Source organism: Polypterus senegalus, chromosome 13, assembly GCF_016835505.1.
Source record: "Polypterus senegalus isolate Bchr_013 chromosome 13, ASM1683550v1, whole genome shotgun sequence".
Classification (NCBI taxonomy): domain Eukaryota; kingdom Metazoa; phylum Chordata; class Cladistia; order Polypteriformes; family Polypteridae; genus Polypterus; species Polypterus senegalus.
In genome coordinates, this window is record NC_053166.1 from 13,077,137 (window position 1) to 13,095,593 (window position 18,457).

The 18,457-nt window shown below is 34.5% G+C and overlaps 1 protein-coding gene across 1 annotated transcript in view; it reads right to left on the reverse strand.

The window, feature by feature from the left end:
* Positions 1–330: 330 nt before the first annotated feature.
* The window catches only part of hmmr (hyaluronan-mediated motility receptor (RHAMM)), a 38,601-nt gene continuing 20,474 nt past the window's right edge, over positions 331–18,457 (reverse strand). The window contains exons 14-22 of the mRNA XM_039775774.1: positions 16,743–16,888; positions 14,290–14,504; positions 11,130–11,246; positions 10,020–10,178; positions 8,241–8,396; positions 7,376–7,478; positions 7,020–7,196; positions 4,766–4,916; positions 331–703 (exon numbers count right to left, since the gene is read on the reverse strand). Coding sequence (XP_039631708.1) covers positions 684–703; positions 4,766–4,916; positions 7,020–7,196; positions 7,376–7,478; positions 8,241–8,396; positions 10,020–10,178; positions 11,130–11,246; positions 14,290–14,504; positions 16,743–16,888 — 1,244 coding nt within the window. The 3' untranslated portion in view covers positions 331–683. The remainder of the gene's footprint in view (positions 704–4,765; positions 4,917–7,019; positions 7,197–7,375; positions 7,479–8,240; positions 8,397–10,019; positions 10,179–11,129; positions 11,247–14,289; positions 14,505–16,742; positions 16,889–18,457) is intronic.

Below are 18,457 nucleotides of genomic sequence, written 5' to 3' on the forward strand. Positions count from 1 at the left end.
TCTTCGAGAAGTTAGAGGAGGATAAGGAAATCTGAAAAAGGGTCTCATTAAATTCCATACGTAGACAGCATTAACATATATACATCAACCTACACATTTTTATATTGTACAATAATGTGAAAAATCAAGAATTAAATGAATGCAGAAATATATATATATTTTTTTTAAGTTTGCTTAATCCAGTTTGGAACAGTGGTTAGGTTGGGACCTAAACCAGCAACACTGGGAGCCAGGGAGGAACCAAACCAGGACGGGGTCTTTCACAGATCCACACCAACTGGAAAACAAGTGGCTGCTCTAAATAAAGAGCTGTTTTAGTTTCATACAGTATAAATATAAATTGTAAAATTTATTGAATATTATAATAAAAAAAGATGAAGAGGCGGTTATCATACATTAGCAGCTACAGTATGGAAAAAACAGGACTTTGCATTACTATGCAAAATGTACTTTGTTTTAAAAATATTAAAAATGTATTTTTCAAAATAGCACAAAATTAGAAACAAAAATTAAAAAAAAAACATGTCTTTGAACCATATGTATTAATAAAGTAAAACAGAAAAAGTTGTTCACTTATATATGGATTTTCTGCTCATACAGTCAATGCTCTTCTGATAATATCAAGTCCATCATTTTTTATTTATATACATCTATCTCAAAACACCAGGACAGATCCAGAAGGCTCAGCATACAATCCGGTTTCCTGAAATATAAAAGACACAATTTGAATTGCAGCATTTAATGCAAAATCATCTCTTATGTTTTCTTTTGAATTCATAGTAAATAATGTCATAAATATAGTAAGATGAAAGCTCACAAAAATCAGAACAAATGATTAATATACAAATACATAACAAAAACCCCAAAAAAGGTTTTAAACATTTAAAGTTTCTTTAAAAAAGATAATGAATCGATATACAGTACAATAAACAGATTGAAACACTTTTTTTTACCTTACACGTAAATATAATTTGACCAAGTAGGTTCATTATGTACAATCCTACTTGTTATGGAGAATCAAGATCCCTTATGAAGTATTCTGAAGTTGTTCAAGACCACTGCCTCAGTCATCACACTCACTCAGTCAAAAAACACACAAGTCTACTCTGTATACTCTTCTCTATGCTGCAGTCAATAATAAATATTGACAATTTACTGGTAATCAGATTGTGTTTTCTTCATTCAAATATGTAACATACATAGAAAATACTTTTTAAGTAAAAGGCTCTGCTGCCTGAGCCCTCCCTCCATTACACAGTATTGAAGCACTGGAAGACAGTTGATATTTTCAACCTTAAGAGATCTTAGTTTGATAACAGGTTTGCACCTTTTGATCCATTCTGTATAATATATGCAACATTATAACTTATAAGTGGAAACATTGGGGTTAATCTGTGCAAAAAAAAAAAAATCTGCAGAACTTCCATAATCCTCCAATACTCACACTCGAAAACACTAATGAGAAGAATATGGGTATTATGTCCAAACTATCAATTATCATGGTGTTGATTGCAGTGTACATTTAGCAATGCTGGGAAAGAGACCTCTCAATCATTATTTCAGGCAATGAGTAGAATACGACAATTCACAACACTTATTCTCCAACAATTTGTGTAAAGCACACTATAATTCAGTTGAAAATGGTACGTCAGACACCACTCTTCAGACTGAAATTATCTAAAATATATCTGGGATTGGACTCCAATTCTGAGTAAATTCTCAGTCATGTGTTTTGGGGCTATTCAAAATTAAACCCCTTTTGGGGAAAGATTCTCTTCTCAGATAACATAGCATGTTATGATCATTCCAAACCTTCTCACAAGCAGTGTTGGATTTATTTCAGAAAAGTTTAGATCATCTAATGATAAACTTATCTCCTACACTGCATTGTTAGCACATCAACTAATTATGTTCAACTGGAAGCCTCCTAATGCACTGTCCATAACTTAACGGAGAAATGATATACAGTATAATCTAAAACTAGAAAAAATTTGAATAGAACTGTGTAGAGCTTCTTGAGAACTTAGCATGAATATATCAACATTATTCTAAAATAAATCTGCTGAGCTCCTGCTACCATCTCTGGTAAACTATTTTATATTAATTAATGAGGGTGGATAGCACAGTGGGCTATTCATATTACTAATCAGTCCCCGGTTTTGGGTGAAGGTAGTGGTTTAGTGTGGGTTATGATTGCAGAAACAATTAAGAATTGTACTGTATGGAATTAACTGCATTTGACCTGAACACACTTTTTAAATCTTTTAACTTTGCTTCAATGAAACTTGTTTTAATATGACATTCAAGCAAATCGCCTTCTAAGTGCGTGTTTTTTGAACAAATCAAATATAAAAAAAGAATGACCACAATATTAGAGTGATTAATAACAATATTCATAACAGTTAAAACTTTACAGACTGGGCTGGATGAACTGCTTTGTACATTACATTTGCTTTTATATATCAGATAGAATCAAGACGAATGTTTCAACTTTCAAAAATGACTTAAAAAACCAAATCATCAAGTAGCATTTTTCACATTTGATACTGCAAACACCACTACATATCTGCAGTATGGCACACTTATTTGCTTGCCACCTCTGTTCTCTTTTCATCCTCTTGGATCTATGCATCTATTTTCTCCAACACCTTTCTTTTCTACCTGCTCGACTTGTATCTGCCAGGACATTTTCATTCCCCATCTCATCTCTCTCTAGCTGAGCTACATTCTTGTTTTAAAAAAAAAAAAAAACTAATATTAAAAATAGACTATTTATTCAAATGATTGAGTAATACCTGCTGTGGGTTGGCACCCTGCCCAGGATTGGTTCCTGCCTTGTGCCCTGTGTTGGCTGGGATTGGCTCCAGCAGACCCCCGTGACCCTATTCGGATTCAGCGGGTTAGAAAATGGATGGATGGATGGATGGATTGAGTAATACAATTAGGCATATTTGTATATTACACATTTATATGACTAGCTTGTATTCTGTTACATTAACTATACATATAAACTGTATGCAATGCATTTTACTATCTAGTCTGTTTATTTTGAATATAACATTAAGTGCTATTTATTATAATTCCGCAGGACAGTATTCCACTTGAGCACTATATAAGAATGACCACAGTTTGAAAATGTTTCTATTCAACATCTTCAATAACTTCATAGCAGTATATCAACTTGGAAAATGTGGTAAGAGTAAAATATTATTTCTATTTAAACGAAAAAAAAAAAAAAAATAAACACTGCACATGGTTTAAAATATAGGTAGATTTTCTGGAAAGTTAAACAAAATTATCCTGAAGAGAATTCATTTTGGAGTAACAGTAAATCTAATATCAATGCCATCCTTGACATTGTATGAACGTCTTACCCTTGACATGTTAACACTAGCAAAACAGTGGTATATGCCAAGATTATACAATGTATATGGGCAGCAGAGTACTGTATTGACAAAGGCAGTCACAACAACTATCATATGCAGAAGCAGCATTTTTAAAACACTAAAGTTCTTAAATTATTAAAAAAAAAACACAACACCACACACACAACCAAATATCACCCCTTCCCTGCAGTTGCCATGGCTTAGAAAAAACAAAGCCAAACCTTTGAAAAGCTGCCCAAACTGATACTGCACATGAAAATAAGGAGGCGAGCCTTACTTCCAAAGCAAACAGATAATCCATAGCAACAAATAGCAATATTGATTCATATCTTTCTGAAAGCATCCGCTACTGAAAATGAACAGTACTGTGAAGTAAAACACAACACAGCATTAAGTCCCTAGATAACATTGCCAGAAGTAAGTGGACCGAAAGCACACTTTAAAGAAAGATTGGGGGTTGTTAAGAAGCTTTTGATATAAAAAGGAGATGAATAAAACCACCACTTGGGATGCGGCAAACTGTTGACTTCACATTCCAGCTCCATCCGCTCACATCCTAAGAAGGTTAAGCAGAAGCAGCTTATACAGAATATTATTTATAGTTTGTTTATTTAAGTTTACTGCTTTGTGACAGGCCTCGTATTCCCTTATGTTAAAATATATAGCCGAGTAACAGACAGCAGAGAGAAAAAAAAAAAAAACCCAAGGACTAAAGTTACCTTGCATAGCAAAAGACAGACATTAAGTTGGAGGTTTGAAAAAAAGCTTATCGCAAAAAAAGTGCAACAATTTGTCATGACTAAAAGTGAAGAGCAGTTTAATGAAACAAGTAAAGAAACTAAATTAAAATAAATGAGACAGACTTCCACTGACATTTGACAGGATTAAATTAGAAACCAATAACACCACTAGCATTGTATCAAGGCACAGAGAAGAAAATCCAAGCAAATTGGGACTGAGTTGATGTGGCAGATAGTGGAGGAAAGTAGTTTTATTTTACAACAGAAGTATAATTTGGCAGAAGTGCCTCATGGGGGTATAGAAGCAAAACTCAGTTTGTAGCACTGCAGGTACATCCAATCACTCCTCTCTTAAAATTACACATTTGATAAAGGAGCTTTGTGTTTCATATTTTGAAAGATTAGTTCAAAATAAAGTTTACAAAACACATACAAAATACTGGTCAAGAAAAGCAGATCAATATTAAACATGTATTCTAAATGTTTGGATGAATGTAAATTCTTGTAAAGTACAATTTTAGAATGCTACACTGAAATGTTATTCTCTTTTTAGTGCAATTGTTAGATGTATCTGGTTAGCTGCCCTCTGGTTCAAACAATTAACATTTTATCAAAGACAGAAAGACAATGAAAATTTACCTTCTTTCAATGGGTTTGATGGCCTTACATTTTCCTTGCTATCATGCCGAAAAGCTTTGGAAGGATCAAACCTTCTAGGTCTTGGCTCTTGGGTTTGCTGTTCCTTTAACCTTTTCTCTTTTGAGAGTTCAGTCCTTAATTTTGTTATTTCCTTTGGGAATCAAAGAAAGTTTTTTTTCAGTATTAAAACACAAAACTTGCATAGAAAAAGTACCAAAACCTGCCTCTGTTGAAATGTTAAGCTGCTATGAACTCAAGACAGACTGGAGCAACTGAGCTGCTGTAAGTCACCATGCTAAGCTACTCAATGCAGTTGAAAAATCAAATGTCACAGATCTGTTAATGTTTGCTACTAGCAGAGTTACTAAGAAATTCTAGGCACAATAGAAATTGTTTAAAGAATGTTACATTTTATAGAATATAAAATATTAATTGCAAAATAGAAAAAAATAAAACACAGTAATTTTCACCCCTGACTTCCTATTTCAAAACTGCTAGCAATAAGATTAACAGAAAATATTTAAATTAATCAGTGGAAACTGAAAATCTCACAGGTTGAATATTTATAATTTGCTTACAGTGCCCAAAGTATTTATCTGTAAATTGTGCCCTGGTTTAAGATTTTATGTATTTGTGCTTGTTTTTTGTCTTCATACATAGAAGGTAGATGACTTAAGAGTAGACAAATAATACATTTAGCATTTTCTGTTAATGTTTTGGGACAGGCAGGATGTTGTACTTTTTTTTTGTGCCTCAAAGAAAAGAATTTCAGTATCAAACAAAATCTATGCCATGGGGATCTCGGATCATTCCTTAGCAGGCACAATACATACTGTAAATCCACGTCAAATCCACTTAATACAGATTATACGACAAGAATAAAAGTTTTCAATTAAAAACCTTTTAAAATATTTATAATCCAGTTAGTAGTGCTGCAACAGTATTTCTGCTCTCTTAACCAGTAAGATGGACAACCTTTGAGTGAGGATTTAAATAAAGGACAGCTCACTGGAATGACCAGCTTTCCTGATCTCAAAGCAGCATATAGGCAGATGTACACAAGATATCATACAGACAGCATAGAGCACAGCTTCAAGACCGGAAAAGCATTCAGCAGCTATCATTACCTTTTCCAATTGGATTTGGAAAACCATAAAATGAACTTAAGACTAAGAGTTACAATTATGTGCTACTTCTTTTTGTGATACAAGTATAGAAATGACTCGCTACAATACCCAGTGTTGGCCAGGAGGTAAATAAAAAAACACTTTCTTTGAAAAAAACCATAAAAAAAAAACAAAAAAACACACCACCACAACTTTAAAAATAAAAATTAACAAACAATGAAAACTCATTAATGTGCTTGTCTTGCGGTCTTGTATGTATGTTATCCTGTTCATGCTCGGAACCGGCCAACTGTAATTTCAAAAGCAACAGGCATGCGGTGCTGCTCAAACACAAAGAATGCTGGCAGTTACCTAGAGTTCACCCTCTGGCTGTCATTCAGAGTGTCAACTAGTTGATAACGTGCATACAAGTCCATAAGATTACCAGAAGGGAGTGGGTTAGGGTTGATTTCACCCTACAGTATTTTTAGTTGGTCAATGAGAAACGTGCATCAAATTTTATGACAAATCGCTCCATCCATTCGGAAGTGACGCTGGAATCCATCCATCCATCGCATTTGTAGTCTGAATCACAACTCGGATTGTATGGGTGGTTACCTACCAGGTAACGCTTGTGGTTGGTCAGCAAGTAGGTTAACATTCGCCACAGTGCCCTTTTTCAGTTTCGAGAAGCAGATTATAGGATGGTTGAAATAGTTTTACTGTCAAATAATGCAAAGAGTACGCGACACGTGTTTCACCCTAATTCTGGGCTCATCAGGTGTACACACTCGCTGCATCCCCTGTCAGGAATCGAACCTTGGAATAAAGTGGAAAATCAAAGTGTAGGAAACACAAGTCTACCGAAGTCTGACAGTGGATGTAGACAAGCAAAGGTATGTCTGTGTGAGGTGGAAACTGGCTATTAGAAATGTCATTTAGCAATGATTGTCAAGAGCATGTGGGAGGAAACAAGCCAGAAACAGTAATGGAAAATGTGTATGCCCAGAATGAATACTCATCATAAAAGACACACTTAAGATACATATGTAAGTTATGTCATATTGGCACATCTGCTGCATAACTGGGGCATCAATCAAAAACACCTAAGCAAAATACATTTATTAAATGTTATGATGTAGGCTTACCTGCTTTAAATGCAGGTTTTCCTCTTTAAGTTTTACTACATGCTTAATTTTCTGCTTTTGATTTTGATGTCCTAGCAGCTTTGCATAAGCATCACTGAGTTTATTCATCTCCTCTTGTGCAGCCCCATTCTCATTTAGCAACGCTTTTCTCTCAGCTTCAAATGCATCAAGTTGTTGCTATAATGAAAGATTAAAAACACATCAAGATAACATTACTCTGTTTGGATAAACATTTACACTAATAATTTCAGCTCAGTACATAAATTTCAAAATTAAAAAAAAATAAATAAATAAAATTAGTACAGAAAATGCACTTTTGAACACTTCATTTTCTTTAAGTCTAATTTCTAACCTACCTGGAAAGGTTTGACTTTGCTGTACAATTCTTCATAACGAGTTTTCCATTTCTCTCTTTCATTTTGGAGTTCTGAAAGCACAGCTTCATCAATATCTGGTTTTCTAGAATGCAGAAATAAAAATTAGAATGTACCACTCAACATAAAGCAAATACATTTACAAAAATGTTCAATAACCATGCAATTGTTTGGAAAAACAAACATGCAGTAAGCTGGATAGGACTCCTGAAACAGTGACCTGTTGCAAGGACATTTTGAAGTGCCTTCAATAAAATAAGTAAAGAATATTCTTTCAATATTTTATCAACTAAATTTAATTCTTCCAGCATAAAACCGATCACAATAACATGCGACTAAATAAATAAAACTACAGACGTACCCTGCATATTCTAACATACTTCACATACAAGTATGCCTGCATTATCATGATTACACAAATCAGCTTTAAGAATGGATATTTACATTTCTAAATATATGCAATACTTTAATATAAAAGGGGAAAAATCAGAATTGCTGAATTTTTGTTTCTTTAAAAACTCATGCATTCTAATATTGTTTGCTCAAAAATATTTAAAAGTTAGCGAACAGCCACCTTTTTGCCAATTTATGAATTAGTTCCTTATTTACTTGATGTGATCAAAATGTATTGCTGCCTACAGAAGCCACCCATGATTATAAATATTAATGGGAAAAATCCATGTCATGCTACATTTTGGGTTATCCCACCAGCCAATGCCCACTGACCATTGAGGATGCATTGCAAACTGGGTCATCAAAAAAAAGTTAGATGGATGAACAAATTCATGATCAGAAGACATTTATACATTAAAAAAATATATACATTCTAGTAAATGGAAGGAACTACCTTTGTGCATCTTTTTGTTGAAGTTGTTTCTGGAATTGCTGTCGTTCATCCTCCAGTACCTGCTTTAACCCTTCAATTTCAGCCACAAATTTGCCTTCCAATTTTTTAAGTTCATTTTCTTTCTGGGCTAGTTTTGTCTGAACATCCAACAGCATCCTATTAAATACAAATGCAGTTTACACTGACAGTGCTATTGCAGTTATAGTTTTCCCACATTTATTAAGTCTATTATCATTTAAAAAAAAAAATCAGTAAGATGCATGCCAGTGTGCTCTGTAATAAGTCTTTCACTAGTTTAGCATCCAAGAACTTAACCATAGTTTTAAAATGTTAGCCAGATTCTTTGTAATATGTTCTCACATTACACTATATGGGATTTTTTTTTTGCCATTCTGTAACCTTTTCACCTATAACAAAACTGACAGTTACTACAAAGGGATCCTTCACCAGTACCACTAAAGCCACTATACTATAGTGGACCTGACAGTCTACAACTTAACCTGTGTGTGTGTGTATATTATATTATACATTATTACATTATATTATTATTATTATATACATACATACACACACACACACACACACTACCTTTAATGCTACTTTACCACTAAGAACTCTAAAAAAAATCTCTTAATGCTATGAATACGGCCATGGGAAAGGAGATGGGGACTTTAAATTGTTGCTGGTGCTCTAAGTGAGGAGTACAGTCAAATTGAGTTCATCAAATTAGCATTTAGATGTGGCCCTAAAACGTTAATTGCAGAAATGAACGTGTTAATCTCACAAGTTGGCAGCTATTAATCAGAAGCTCTAAAAATAAGCAATACCTAGGCTGCCTTATCTCATAAATATAGCTGTTACACAACACTATAATGATCACGGAAGATGTGTTTTGGAACAAAAAAGCAGTAGGTCCCAACCTAGATTTTTGCATTAGGAGTTCAAAGTACTCAAATAGGCAAAGTTAAACAAATTTGACTTTGCCTGCCACATTTTAAATTTCTTAAACTAAAGACTGTTTATCAAGAAGAAAAAAAAAAAAAAAAAAACACACCCCATTACTACTTGCAAATACATGCAACACAACCCATTTCCAGTTACCGATGATTTGATAATAACCTTTAACAGTCTCCTTTACAAAAGGCTAAATGATCCAAGTACATCCATCTATCCATTATCCAACCCGCAATATCCTAACTACAGGGTCACGGGGGGTCTGCTGGAGCCAATCCCAGCCAACACAGGGGGCAAGGCAGGGAATCCAAGTACATGTGAGAGTTTATTCTAGTCTGTTACGAACACATATAATCAAACATTGTTAAAACAGGTTGCTGTTCTCAAAAGACATCTTATCTAGTGACATGGCCATGTACATAATGTTGTTAGGCTTTGTAAGAAATAGGGTGAGAAACAGAAAATTAATAAAGTATGTGCCATTTGGTCACTGACGCTTACTAGTAGGAGTCCTAAATAAGCTATAAAAATGCTATTAAAACATTTCAATGCCAGGCACCATGTGATGAATGTTTGCCAGAGTTAACTGTTGAATACCCACACACTATTCATCATCAACATATATTTTGGGTATTGACACACAACACTCTAGTATATGCCAAGTAGCAACAAGTCAAACTTTCCACGTTTTCAGCAGACAACTTATACATTAAAATCTACATAAGGATTATGCATCTAGTGAATGGCTTATTTCAATAGTTCAGAAGAAAAGTCTGTCAAAACATGTGTGTTCCACATAATAAAACTGTTTACATAAACACACACCTGGCATATTCCTCATTTGCTTTATCTTTAGACAGACGTGTTGCTTCAAGTTCCTCTTGTTGCTCCTTATTTAGTTTTTTGAGCTGCTGTATTTCGTCTTGCAGTTTGGACGTAGAGTCTTTAAGTACCTCCATCTCATTTATTAATGCTAATTTGTTCCTGTTAATATACAATACAATTTTTAAACAGTTTTGATGCTACCTTGCAAACACACAAAGTGCACATTTCTTGAATTTGAAAAGTACGCATCTGTATTATTCTTGGCTTCCAATATGCAAAATGTTATTTCATACTTATATTTTGAGTTGCAGCCTCTAAGTTCAGTATTCCTAAATATTCAGTGCCCTCATGAGGAGTTAACCTCAGCTAGCAAGACACCAACAAAGCCGAGGATTACATGTAGCATTAAGTCTGACGAGAACAAAAACCATATTAAGAAAATAAATATTTTTATAATATACTTGCATGATTCAGACAGACTGAATTTTTTTCCTTTTAAAGTTCAAAAGACGCGAGATGATTTTATATATTTTGAACTATGGCAGCCGTAAATACTGAACACTTATTAATTGAACTTTCTTGTAGATACAATAAGTGTTAGGACTTTGGTATTTCTATTGATCAAATATTGAACAAAGTTGTCCGCATTTTCAAAAACTGAAAAGATAACTGCTTTCTTTCTAGACATACAAAAACGTATTTTTATTGTCAATGAGAAAAAGTTCAAAATAAGAAAACATCTTTCTGTGCAGGCTTTTCTAAACTCTTATTTATAATTTGTTTTTAGATTTTCAGCCTTCATTTTTCTCATTCATTTCAAATTACTCCACAGGTCACTTTCTTAAATCTTCCCCAACCATCTTTATCACATTTTCTGTGTTTTCATGTTTCAAAATCATTTAATTGTGGGGGTGGGGGAAGGATGGAAGAGGGGTTGGGTAAAACTTTAATTATGTCACGTCCCATAAAATGTGCTGTGTTGTAGATATAATGAATATCAAGAGGAGCAATATTTGTAGCACCTAGTTCAAAACTGGTCATATAATGCATTTTCTAGAATATTAAGTGACTCGAGAAAACATTTTAAAATCTACAAGAGAGTTTATTCACCTTTCAAAATCGGTTTCCATTTCTCCAATTTTTCTTAATGAGCTGCTCTTCTCTTCTTTAAGTTGTGCAATTAATTTGTCATGATCATCATTTACTCTATCCAGTTTAGCAACTTTTCTAAAAAAAATAAATAAAAAATATAAAATATAATAATTATCCACTGACAGCTCTTAAAATAAGAGCGCTGGCAAGAATATTTACGTCTAAAGAGAAACTTTTTTTTTACCTTAACCAACAGACAAACAATGAGATACAACAGAAGCCTATAGCATAGGTAATTGGTTACTAGTAAAGAAATATGATTGAACAGAAAATCTACAGCTACTGCAGTTCTCCAGGATCTGTTTTAGTAAAATGAGGTTTGGCATTTTCACAGAAGTGTTCTACATCAGGGGTCCCCAACTCCCGGTCCGCAAGAGGACTGCCAGCAAATGAGACTCCCTCAGTGAAGGGCTACAGCACAGCGGCTGCCCCCTTCACGGAGGACACTTTTCAGAACGCTAGGGAGGCGGGGCTTTGCAACGGCACAGAGAAAGGAGAGAGACTGAGCTCATATAACAGCTAAAATTCCGTTACAACGAAATTTTTATTACAACAAAGTATTTTTATGGCCCCGACAGTTTCCTCATATGACACGAGTCTATAGAAATCTCGTTACTATGAAGTACATTCAGCAGATACTTTCATTACAACAAAGTGACCTCTGTGAATCATCCACAGAGCAGTTAGTTCTGTGGTCGCAGCTCAGTTGTGCACAACGATCCAACGTGACCTATTTGTGAATAAGCCAAGTGAATCAACTTTGTCTGGGCTTGAAGAGGATCAACTGCTTGAGGCTACAAACGATGGTGGCCTTAAAAGTATGTTTGAGACAACTTCAAATCTCCACACATTTTGTATTAAAGTCAAGGCGTAATATCCTGAGGTTACCACAATAGCACTGAAAAGTCTGCTACCATTTCCAACATCCAATCTTTGTGAGGCAGCGTTTTCTGCAGTGACAGCAACCAAAACAAGATTATGGAGTAGACTGAACATAAGCAACACACTTCCTGTGTCACTGTCTTTCATCATCCTCAGATGGGATCATCTGGTTGCAAGAAAACAAGCTCAGGGCTCCCACTGATTTGTATTAAGTTGTATAATTTCTATTACGATATTATAACTTAATAGAAATGTAATTTATATTGTGTATAAAACTGCCCTAAAAACCAACCCCGAATCCCCATGGTCCTTGGGAAAAATTTGCTTTTATAAAAGCAGTCCTTGGTGCTAAAAAGGTTGGAGACCACTGTTCCACATCATCCCTCTTTGCAAACACAAGACTGTAACATGCAATTTAAAAATACTTTACAAAGGACATAAAAGAAAGCATGCTTAAAAACTAATAAATCCACCCAAGCAAGATATGTTTACTACCACAGAAAAGATTTAATACTAGAGTTGGTAAAACATACTATACAAAAATTGGGAGTCGTCTCTCCTAGACTTTCTCTTATACTCAGATATGGGGATGGATATTTGAGGAGTAAAACCCAAGACAATGATTATGTACATTAAAGAACCTTTAACAACAAATCAAAAATATATTGAACAATTATTATAAAAGTAAAGTTGAATAAATCTGACACTGCAGCTGCATGAATAAAAAAAATTTGCCATGACAATTTTGGCAAACAATTCAGGTCAGTTACCACTTTCAGTAAGCAGAAGTGGGTCAAAAGTTGCAAGAGACTTTAGTAATGTGTGTAATGCAATTGTTTACGCAAAGCATGGTCGGGAAACCGGTGCAGGCGCTGCAAAAACGTTTGTAAAATATTTAAAATTGCTACTGTTTTTGAATTTTTTTTGATTAAAAAGATAAAGATTTAAAAAAAAATATATATATATATATATATATATATATATATATTTTATGTTGGAAAAAACACAATGGTTAATCAGATTGTTGAATAAATGAATTATTTATTTTGAATGCAAGTTAAAATTTTCGCTGTTCACCATTCATCATAACACCACCAGCGGTGTCAAAAACACATCTCGCGAGACTTAAAAAATCTCGTTGTTAGAAGATCTCTCTCACTGTACGGATACGGAAATGAAGTCTAAGAAATGCGAGTCTGCCTTTCGAAAATCGATCCTCGCATCAATCTCATATGTGCTGAAAAACAATCTCAACGTTTACATTAATTAAATTTAAGATTTATCCTTTGATTCCTTTATTAATAAAATGTCTTTCAAACTTGTAAAATTGTTTTTGTTGGCGATTGTCCATAGATTGTGTCATCATGACTTTATTTATGGGCAGTCCCTCGGTACGCCACGAAAGAAAATTTTTGGACATAGTGTGCTGCAACTCAAAAAGGTTGCCTTTCACTGACGTAAAGCAAAAATGTTCTCAAATATGTATTACATTTGAATGTCAAACAGAAAATTGTGATCATCTCGAAAACCGGTTGTTTTTTGAAAAAATGCAAAGTGACAAAAAAAATTATTAGAATGTGGTGCTTTACTATAATATGATGTGAAATTATCAAACTTGTAATATTTTTGGAGAAACGTTTCAGGTAAAGTACCAGTTCCGGTTAGTGGAAATAGCTCAAAAGTTGATAGAAATCTACGTTTTGTACCTAATACTTGTATGCAAAATTTGGTTGACCTAATTGAAAGCATACTCAAGTTATCGGACCATCCATCCATCCATGCATAGAGATAATTCCAAAAATTGTATTTTCGGACACTGGGAGATCTAAAACGTTGAGATTCCTCAAAACCTCAAAATCGAATTCTTGGACGATTTCAATACTTTCTCTATACTTCATATTCAAAAAAAAAAGGAAAAGGAAAACTAAGGCTTTATTAAGACTGGAGCCTAAACATCTTTGATTATTGACCCAGCCAAGTTTAAGAACTATAAATGAATGTTCTGATTTATAAAGTAAATTCTTTTCATATATTCTTTGATTTTGAAGTTTTCCAACATGGTGGGTGGAAGAAAAAACTCAAAAATAAAACCTCATTTTATGCACAATGTTACTTGTTGTCGATAATAAATCAAATGCATGTAAACTCTACACCTGTTGAAAATTATTCAAGAATATTATATCCCACACTCAGCTAGCTTTATTCCTGTACAGGGAATCCATTTTACTGTACCTACCCATGGAGCTGGGTTTGTAGCTCAAGAATTGTTTTGCTCTTCTGTTCATTCTCTTCCTCAATCGCTTTTATTTTCTCCTCTGTCTCTGCCTCTTTAGTTTCAAGTATGTTTAGCTCTTCGAGGACCTCCTCAAGTTCTCCCTCAAGCTGGCTTCTCTCCTGAATAAACTCTTCCTGCATCTTCTCCAGTAGTTGACGAAGGGAGGTGCTCAAGTCCTGAAATAAAAGTCATCATTAAATGGTAGCACAGTATATACAATATTGTACATAGATACACATTTAATACAGTTGTCTGGAATATCCAGCTTTTGAAAACATATTCTATTTTTTTTTTTAAAAAACAGCAAGCAATGTTATACATTGGGTTCAAAAACATTTGAAACTTTCAAATTGAATCAGTGTAGAGATAGATTGTCAATTTTCAAAACATTTGCAGCACAAATCTCTGTTCAATAGCATAACAGCTATCCTATCCAATTAGATGCTTACCATATCAGAAAGATGCATTAAAATAAATTTTGAAAATTATATTGTATGTCAAATAACCATTTTTATATAAAATGTTAGATCTAGAACTACATAAATCGACATGGCCAATATTAGTGTCATACAGTACATGATGGAATTAGTCTTTCCTCAACAGCGATTTTGTGAGTTGAACTATTTTCTTAAGACTCACGAGCCTTGAATGGTTTACTTCTGCAGTGCAACTTTGTAATTAATGTGTGTTAACATCCATCAATAATCTCCCTTAAATAATAATACAATAGGGCTTGAAAAATCAACACTCTTAAAACAATTCATTTTTTAATTTCTTATAAAGAATGTTTGAATTAGTTTAAGTGAGGTTGAGAATGGAATATTAATATATCTTTAGACTATTTGTGAGCCCCTAAAGACAGTTCATGAGGGTACAATAAGCATAAAGAACTAGACAACTTGCAAGCAGGTAAAAGCACAGTTCTATTAAGTCCCAAGTTTGAAGTGTTTATCTCTGGGCTCATCTACAGATCCTCCAAATTTACCACATATTTCAGATTGGGTTCAAGTCTGGGCTTGGGGTGAGACAATCAAGGACATTCCCAGAGTTGTCCCTAAGTCACTCCAGTGTTGTCTTTGCTTTGTGCTTAGGATCATTGTTTTGTTGGAAGGTGAACTTTCAACCCAGTCCAAGGTCCAAAGCGCTCTTGAGCATCTCATTAAGGAGATCTTTGTATTTTGCTATATTTCTGGCTTTCCTCAACCCCAACTAATCTCCCAGTTCCTGTCGCTGAAAAATAAACCAATAGCATGATGCTACCACTATAATGTTTCATTGTTGGAATGGTATTATGCAGTGTCTGTCTCTCCCCGTTGATGTGACACTTAGAAAGGAGATGAAAAAAAATTCTTGGTTTCAGATTATAAAAATCTTGTTTCTTAATCTGAGGGTCCTTTATGTGCTCTTTCACAAACTCCAAGTCCAGATAATTTGAGTGTTGTAGTGATAGTTGTCCTCCTAGAAGTTTCTCCAATCTTAACGCAGGTTCTCTGGTGCTCAGACAGTGTGACCAGTTTGACCGAGCAGGCAGCACTAGGCAGTGAAGGCGATTATAAACTTTTTCCATTCAAAAATTATGGAAATTAGTGCTCTTGGGAATATTCAATACTGGAGAAATTTTTTGTAGTCTTTTCTCAGATCTGTGCATCTTCACAATTTTTTCCTCTATGCTTTGCAGGAAACTACTTTGACCTCATGGCTGGAGTTTTGCTCCAATACACATTGCCAACTGTAGGTCCTTCTCTAGACACATATATATACACACCTTTCCTAATTATATGCAATCAACTGAATTGACCACAGATGAATTCCAATCAAGCACAAACAGGTCAATGGTAATCAATAAAATGGGATGCATCTGAGCCAAATTTCAAGTCTCATAGTAAAGGTTTTGAATACTTGTAACATTCCAGGTTTATTCCTAATAAATTTGAAAAAATTTCTAAATTCTTGCTTTCACTTTTTCATTCTGGGATATTGAAAACTTGTTTGATGAGGAAAAAAATGAATGTAAATGATTTAGTATAAGGCTGCAACATTCATAATGAAATCTAATAAAGTGAAGGGGTCTGAATACTTTCTAAAGGTACTGTAGATGCTGCATTATAGGGGCTGCCTTTACAAATTTCTATATTAAATATTAGTCCACCACTACCTCCTCACCGGCAAGGACTCTTAAAATCAGGTTATAACTGCTGTACTTCATGAATACCCAACAACATTTAAGATAATGCAAAACACAATTCACATTGTGTCCAATTCTTTCTTCAGTAACTAACAGTGTTAAAATCATCTTTTTCAAGTATAATTCAAAGCATTTAGTTCAACTATACAAATTCAAATGAAATTCAAAACTAGCAATCGTTTAAGTAAAAAAAAAAAAACACTAAAAAAAAAAAAAAACGGATGATTACCTTCTCTTCTGTGAGAGCATTTCCAAGTTCATTGTGTTTATCTAGAAGCTGCTGATACTGTTGCTCAGCTTCTGCCAACTTTTCTGTTAGTAGTTTTAACTCTGCTTCCAATTTTTCTTGATTTCCTTGGCTTACTTCCAGCTTTCCTATCAGAAATAAGCATAAGAAATTAGAACAGCCAACACTGGACCTAAACAAAATTCATAAAATTGTGTTCAGGAGAATTATGCATTACTTCCAAGGGTTTTGCTACACTACTATCAAGCCAAAAAAAAAACACCACATAAATTGACTCGTATCCCAGCTTCAGAGCGTACTGTGCAGCCAAATTTAAGAATAATCATAAGCAGTAAATTTTCTGTCCTGATATACTTAAACTACCCTTGCAAGTTAAGATATCTAGTGATGGGATGAATGAACAGATTGTCAGTACCTGTCACACTATTACTTTAAGCTAAATGCAGTAAAAAAAACAAAACAAAAAAAAAAAAAAAACCAGGAGAAATATAAAATTTTGGTGATAATTATGTAAAAAGTTTCTGCTAACAGTTTGTGATTATCTATAACTTATCTTGAGTGGTATAGTGTAATTTATTGAAGAAAACTGGGTTTACAGAAAGTCTGCTTTAAAAAACGTAATAGATGTAATTCTAAAAGATTGTTACAGTAGCATCTAACAATTTCCAACACCATTTCCACTGCTAAAATTATATACAGTGCATCCAGAAAGTATTCACAGTGCATCACTTTTTCCACATTTTGTTATGTTACAGCCTTATTCCAAAATTGATTAAATTCATTTTTTCCTCAGAAATCTACACACAATACCCCAATAATGACAACGTGAAAAAAGTTTGAGATTTTTGCAAATACAATAAAAATAAAAAAATTGAGAAAGCACATATACATAAGTATTCACAGCCTTTGCCATGAAGCTCCAAATTGAGCTCAGGTGCATCCTTGAGATGTTTCTGCAACTTAATTGGAGTCTACCTGTGGTAAATTCAGTTGACTGGACATGATTTGGAAAGGCACACACCTGTCTATAGAAGGTCCCACAGTTGACAGTTCATGTCAGAGCACAAACCAAGCATGAAGTCAAAGGAATTGTCTGTAGACCTTCGAGACAGGATTGTCTCGAGGCACAAATCTGGGGAGGGTTACAGAAAAAAATTCTGCTGCTTTGAAGGTCCCAATGAGCACAGTGGCCTCCATCATTCGTAAGTGGAAGAAGTTCAAAACCACCAGGACTCTTCCTAGAGCTGGCCAGCCATCTAAACTGAGCGATCAGGGGAGAAGGGTCTTTGTCAGGGAGGTGACGAAGAACCTGATGGTCACTCTTTCAGAGCTCCAGAAGTCCTCTGTGGAGAAAGGAGAACCTTCCAGAAGGACAACCATCTCTGCAGCAATCCACCAATCAGGCCTGTATGGTAGAGTGGCCAGATTGAAGCCACTCCTTAGTAAAAGGCACATGGCAGCCCGCCTGTAGTTAGCCAAAAGGAACCTGAAGGACTCTCAGACCATGAGAAACTAAATTCTCTGGTCACATGAGACAAAAATTGAACTCTTTGGTGTGAATGCCAGAAACCATGTTTGGAGGAAACCAGGCACCACCCCTATAGTGAAGCATGGAGGTGGCAACATCATGCTGTGGGGATGTTTTTCAGCGGCAGGAACTGGGAGACTAGTCAGGATAAAGGGAAAGATGATTGCAG